General features: G+C 36.5%; 1 protein-coding gene across 1 annotated transcript; it reads right to left on the bottom strand.

Annotated features, from left to right (window-relative positions):
• On the bottom strand, positions 1–933 carry LOC130851712 (olfactory receptor 2A12). The gene has a single exon (XM_057732395.1). The coding sequence runs from the start codon at positions 931–933 to the stop codon at positions 1–3; it is 933 nt and encodes a 310-aa protein (XP_057588378.1).
• Positions 934–7,256: the final 6,323 nt, after the last annotated feature.

Raw genomic sequence — 7,256 nt, forward strand, 5'->3', positions numbered from 1 at the left:
TTACATTGATCTCTTCTTCCCCAGAAATCTCCTCAGGGCACCCTTCACCTCTGCATTCCTCAAACTGTAGATCAGGGGATTCAGCATAGGGTTGAATAGGCTGTAAAACAATGATAGAATCTTCCTTTGCTCTTGAGAATGGCTGGATTTGGGGGTCATATACAAGACGATGGCACTGCCAAAGAAAAGTCCGACCACACAGAGGTGGGAGGAGCAGGTGGAGAAAGCCTTTCTGCGGCCCTCCCCTGACTGGATCCTCAGGGTGGCAAGCAGGATGCGTGTGTAGGAGACCAGCACCAAGCAGAGGGGCCCGGCTAAGACAAACATGGAACCCACAAAGAGAATGATTTGATTGAGCCTGGTGTCAGCACAGGCCAATTTGAATACTGATATGATTTGACAGAAAAAGTGGTTTATTTTTTGTGGTCCACAAAAAGGTAGCTTCAGAATGAGAGAAATATGGACCAGAGCCAAGAGGAAGCTGAATATCCAGCAAGTGGCAGCCAGGACTGTGCACACTCTCCAGCTCATGATGACAGTGTAATGCAGGGGGTGGCAGATGGCCACGTACCGATCATAGGACATCACCACCAAACTTGTACACTCTGTGATGGCAAATGCCAAATACAGAAAAGTCTGAAGTATGCATGGAGCAAAGGAGATGGTTTTCTTCTGCATTATAAGATTTGCCAGCATCTTAGGGACAGTGCTTGAGGCATAGGATATGTCAACGATGGCCAGGTTTGAGAGGAAGAAGTACATGGGGGTGTGCAGTCTGGAGTCCAGGCAGATGAGCCCGAGAATGATCCCATTTCCCATCAGCGTGAGGCTGTAGAATAACAAGAAGAACCCAAAGAGGAAAACTTCAAGTTCTTGGTCAACTTGGAATCCCAGCAGGATGACTTCTGAGATCCATGTCTGATTTCTTCCCATGTTCTTTTGACAGGTAAATAAAATGCTTCACTTATGACAGAAATTTTAGAGCTGAGGGGTAGAAAAGGAAAAAAATTGATATGCTCATACAGAGTGAGAATTTGTGCCAGAGGCCATAGATCAGTAATTCATGGATCCAATCCAGCCCAAGGCCCTGTGATGTTGATCTGATAGTCTGGCTTTAACTGATATTTAAAAATTTTAGTTATTGACCAATTTGAAGATGAACCTATTTGCAGGACAGGAATAGAGACACAGACATAGAGAACGGACGTGAGGGCATAGTGGGGGAGGGGAGAATGAATTGGGAGATTGGGATTGACGTATGTGTGCTGCCATGACTAGAACAGATAGCTAGTGGGAACCTGCTGTATAGCACAGGGAGCTCAGCTCGGTGCTCTGTGGTGACCTATATGGATGGGATGCGGGAGAGTGGGGGGAGAAATTCAAGAGGGAAGGGATATATGTACACAAATAGCTGATTCACTTCATTGTACAGCAGAAACAAACACAAAAATATGAAACAACTATACCCCAATAAAAAAAGAAAAAGAATTAGTAGATTTTGCATAAAAATTGGGATCTCTGTCTTCTTTTCAAAAAATAAAATTTGTCATTTCTTAAAATTCACTGTAAGCAATAATTAGCTGAAGCTAATGAGAAGATAGTGGCAGACCTTTTGTTTACCATTGTTTTCACTAATCTCTATTTTCTTCCAGAAACGGAAGCTTAATGATGTTGAACAACTTTATCAATGTACTTACACTATTGGTTTATATTCCATTTAGAAGAAAGTGAATATTCATCCTCAAGATAGGTTCTTAGGTTCTCCTGTACTTCAAACACATAGAAATAAAATATAAAATAAACTTCCAAATATACAACCAGCGTTTAAAGTGAGACAACAGAATTTAATCAGAAACATGATATGGTCCAAGTTTGAAATCAGAGAATCATACCTGGAACTCAGCTTTTATGGAGGCAAGACAAGTTTTGGGATATGGGTTACTAAGATGATTGATTGAAACTAAGGGTTTGGGTTGGGCCCATAAAACAAGATAAAAATAAAACAAAACAAAAAACATAGCTATTGGGCAGCTGGATAAGGTGATTATAAGGAAGTCAACATGCTTGCTGGCTCTGCCATTAGATCACCAGAACCTGAGACACTATTATAGGACCTGATTCCATATGAGGGGCCCACGCAGTCAGGTGAAGAATGACAAAACCACAAGAAAGGAGGAAAGAACAGGTGGAAAGACCAGATCAAAATAAAAATAATAGTAAAAACAAAAAGACTTTCACTGAAAATGTGTGCCTAAAAAACACACAAACTTCATGCTAAAGAGGAAAACAAGGTAAACGATAGAAACTTGAATTCATTCAAGATGAAATTAAATGCATAGAACAATCTTCCAAAAACTCTAACATAACTAAGGGTGATAAAGATGTTCCAATAGATTAATAGATTAATAGAGGCATAATATTTACTAAAATGTTTGATAAATTAAGAAAAATAAATAAGAAGAGCAGGAAACCACAATCAGTGTAAAAAATAGGTCAGCTATGGATCTCTGAAATAAAAAAGGAATGAAATAGAGCTATATGTAATGAGGTGGATAGACCTAGAATCTGTCATACAGAGTGAAGTAAGCCAGAAAGAGAAAAACAAATACTGTATGCTAACTCATATATATGGAATCTGAAAAGAAAAAAAAAAGGTACTGATGAACCCAGTGACAGGGCAAGAATAAGGATGCAGATGCAGAGAATGGACTGGAGGACACGGGGTTGGGGGGCAAGGGGCGAAGGGGAAGCTGAGACGAAGTGAGGGAGTAGCATAGACATATATACACTACCAACTGTAAAATAGATAGCTAGTGGGAAGTTGCTGTATAACAAAGGGAGACCAACTCGATGATGGGTGATGCCTTAGAGGGCCAGGACAGGGAGAGCGGGAGGGAGTCACGGGAGGGAGGGGATATGGGGATATATGTATAAATACAGCTGATTCACTTTGGTGTACCTCAAAAGCTGGTACAAGAGTGTAAAGCAATTATATTCCAATAAAGAGCTTAAAGAAAAGAGAAATATAGCCACACAATTTTTAAAAACCCATAAAGAGGATAATTTCCAGATCTAACATTAAGGAGGCAAGTAGAGTCTTGGGAGGTCACATTAAGAATCAGACTTTAATACAGACAGAGGGATAATATTTTGAAAGTGGAGTTTAGAGACATGAATAATAGATTGGAGGCTACACTTAGATATGATAAAGTTCCCAGAGCAAAAAAGAATGGAGAAAATGATGAAGAAATAATATTTGAAGAGATTTCACCATAAATATTCCAAAATTGGAAATAGACCTAAGTCCTTAAATTGCAAATATTCACTCTACTTAATGTATATAATACATAAAGATAAATGTACACTCAAGCAATTTTTCATAACTGAATTTTTCATAACTGAAGATGACATGAATCTTTAGATAAAACGTATTCAGAGAACAGAATATTATAAATAAAAAATAAATTCTCAAAAAATGCAAATTATTAACAATTTTCAACAATTCTCTCTTTGACTATTGTCTTTTCTCTATTCTCTACATTTCACTGTGTATAGACCGTCTGGAACTCCTATTTGATCAATGTTGTAGTCAATCAGCCTATCTTAAGGCTCATAATTATCCTTTCAGATTTCTTTTCTTATACTTTCTTCACCATGTTTTAGACATTTCATAACTATGTTTTGATTGCAGCACATTTATTCTATGACTGACTCCAGGTTACCATTTATGCCCCCAACCTATTTTTTTAATACTATTTTTTCCTTTACAAGATTTTTATATTGATTCTTTTTCATATCCATTGTTCTTGGTTCATTATAGTGTCTTTTTTGCTTCATAAGCTTTGTGATTTTTAATAGAAGCTATAATTTCATTTGTCTCTTAAGTACTCTTTGTTAGACTTTAATAACTTACTTTTTTTCAAAATTTAGAGGAAATATCAAAAGGTACCAAGGGTAAAAATAATTGTGTATATAGGAGCAACAATTCAACTCAACACGATTTCTCATCAACAGCAAAGGGTCTAGAGACAATAAGCTACTATCTTTAACGTGCCAAGAGGGGGTAAGCTGTCTTTCTAAAATTTTATATCTTCAAGAATTCTTTTGAATGAATGAGAGAAAAGTAAGACTTTATTTACATGCAAGTAAGAAGGTATTGCAGACCTACAGATCCTCAGTGTACTGTTAAAGTATATTACTCAGTAACAATAAAGGGGAACCCACAGGTAACTCAAATATATATAGTATTATATTAACACATAATTTTTAAAAATTCTATTAATGTTTTATGACCTATAGATTATAAAATAATTATATTGGTATTTTAAGGGGGGCAATTAAATCTTTTGAAAATGAGTAAATGGCGAAAGGATGTTAGATAGGTAAAGTTAATATTCTGGATGAGAACTGAACCCTGAGTCACTTTAAATTTGTTAGAATAATTGATTAAACTTGGATATTATCAATTAATGGAAATCATACAAAAATAGACATAAAATCTATGGTCTCCCAAATTACAAGACAAGTGAAAAGAAACTAAAAGTATTATGAATCCACAGCAGACAGAAGGCAAAAAAGGAGAAATAAAGAAGCAAGTAAGTTTTTGATAAACAGAAAGCACAAATTAAGCTGGTATTAAGAAGTCTATGTATATAGATTATCACATTATGTGTAAATGGAAGACACTAAAAGACAGAGTTAATCATAATTGAAGAAAAAAAGAAAATCAAGTTATAAAATCCTTATAGGAATCACACCTAAACTACCTAAATATTAATACAAACATACAAACTCTCTTTGTCTCTCTCTCGCTCTCTCTCTCACACACAAATATTAAAGATGAAATAATGGAAAAACATGTTTGAGCCATATAGAAACTGATAGTAGCAATATTGATATAATTCCAAAGCATTTATAGGCATGTGGGAACTACTACAGAACAATAGTGAAAGGGAAAATCCACCAAAAAGATAAAATTCAGAATCTATTTCCTGCAAAAAGACTTAGCAAATTTCAAATAGGAATAAATTTCTTTAATCTGAGAAAAATATCTCCAAAACCCACAGAAACATTATATTTAATGGTAAAATAATAAAAGCTTTTCCTCTGAGTTAGAAAATAAGCCTAATGTGCTCCACCAAAACCACTTCTACTTAACATTGACTCAGTAACTAGCCAGCAATGAGGCAACAAGAGGAATAAAGCGCAGAAGAATTAAGATGGAGAATATAAAGTATCAATTGTGTATGAAGAAAAAACCTATATGTGAACCATTGAAATTAATAAGTTTATTTATAAAAATTCAGGATTCAGCGTCAATGTACAAAATGAAAATATGTAGACGTTTAAAATTGGAAAATTTGTAAAGCTGCTAAATTTCTCCAAGTTCATCCATACTTTCAATGAAATCCAAATCAGAATTCTAGCAAGTTTTCTTTATCTGTGGAAATTAATAATCTTATTCTAGGTGTTGTATACAAAAATGCTAATTATCAAGGATAGCCAAAAAAAATCTTGAGAATAAAGAATGGGGTAAAAGGAATTTATTATTATCATATACTATAAAGCCACAATCGTTAATGCAGTATTCAGCAAAGATAAATGAACCAGGGAAACAGCTTGGTTAACTCAGAAATTCAGAAATATATACACATAAACACACACACACACACACACACACACACGCACACGCTTGATCTAAGACAAAGGTGGCACTGGTATTTTCAATAAACGGTCCTGCTGCGGTTGACTCTCTATGAGGAAGAAAACTAAGATGTGGCCCTTACTACACATGATACAGAAAATAAATTTCAGGTAGATTTTAGATCTAAATGTGAAAGATATAAACAAACCTTCCAGAATACAAATTAGAGGACCTTAGGGTAGCAATATTTCTTAAACAGAATCCAAACAAAGAAAGGATTGTCTCATTACAATAGTATACAAACTGCCTGGGTTTTCTTTTCTTTTCGTATTTTTTCAATTTAAGAACAACACATTTTAACTTTAGTGTATTATTTTTAGTGTATTATTTTTAAAAACCATTTTTTGAAGTGACTTAGAAAAAGAGAGAAAGAATGTATTTAAGTTTTTAAAGTTTTTATAAAGCAAATGTTTCCAATGAACATGATGCCAGATACAGAACAGAGGTGAAAAGGAGAAATTGTTTTCATAGTAGAACTTTTACCATATTTCCACCAACTAACACTTTCCTCTAAACTTTCATAAGTGACAATGGTAGCCAAATAATCCCACTCTAGGATCTGACTAAGGGTTTCCCTGGGATCAGAACCCCCACCCCTGGAGAATAAGGCTGGAACCCTGTGGCTGGGGAGGGGCTCTGACTAAGCGCAGTGAGAAGCCTGTGTTTAGACAGCAGACGTTACTCTGAGCCCCCAGCACAGTGCAAGAAAAGGGTCTCACAAAGGCGCCTTTTTCTTCTTCCTACCTCTGATGATTTCTGCCTGGCTTCTGTCCTGCTTTTCTGAAAATCATTGACCAGTATATAAATAATGATTTACACAACTGTGGGCTGGTACTGTTTTTGGTATTTTCCTCAAATTGGGCTTGACCAGGAAAACTCACAGAAATGGTGAATGGCTGGAAGCTGAGTCGCCTGCTTCCTGAAGCAAGTGCAGTCATGGTGCAGGGGTGCTCAGGAGCTTCTGTCAGATGTGAGGGCTTTATAATCTCATCACCTAAAACCAGTCCACTCCCCAGAGACATACCTGTGGAGCTCAGGGAACAAATTACTACGTGTCTTCTCACCATTCTAAGTCTTCCCTACAGAGCAGTGCAAAACCTGCCCTCCGCTCTTTGCTCTTCAGCTTTGTTATCCATGAGCAGGTGAGTGTGTGTGTGTGTGTGTGTGTGTGTGTGTGTGTGTGTGTGTACCTGCTTATGCAGAGAGGTAAGAACTCAGGGAGAACGGCAGGTGTGGCCCTGCTCAGGGGGTCTTGGTATGAACACTTAGCAGGTCTAAGTCATGTTTTATGGCTTATGTCACATAGCACAATCTTCAAGGATTTGAACTTATTACGTACTTGATCTTCACGTCATGCCTGCCTCATATCCCCTTTTGGAATGATTTAAATTTCATGTTGTGATAAGTGTGGACCCCATGGAGCTTGTTAAGGCAGCACCTCAAAGGACCAAATCCTCCCTAGAGAGTAAACAATCTTTGTCTGCTGAAAAGTGTTATTGTGAAATGAATTATCAAAAACTTCCATTGCAAATATTTATTTTCACTCAGAAAC

This window comes from Hippopotamus amphibius, chromosome 4 (assembly GCF_030028045.1).
Source record: "Hippopotamus amphibius kiboko isolate mHipAmp2 chromosome 4, mHipAmp2.hap2, whole genome shotgun sequence".
NCBI lineage: Eukaryota > Metazoa > Chordata > Mammalia > Artiodactyla > Hippopotamidae > Hippopotamus > Hippopotamus amphibius.

What these genes read in the sequence shown, in the direction of transcription:
- LOC130851712 (XM_057732395.1), bottom strand. Translation starts at nt 933, where the DNA reads ATGGGAAGAAATCAGACATGGATCTCAGAAGTCATCCTGCTGGGATTC.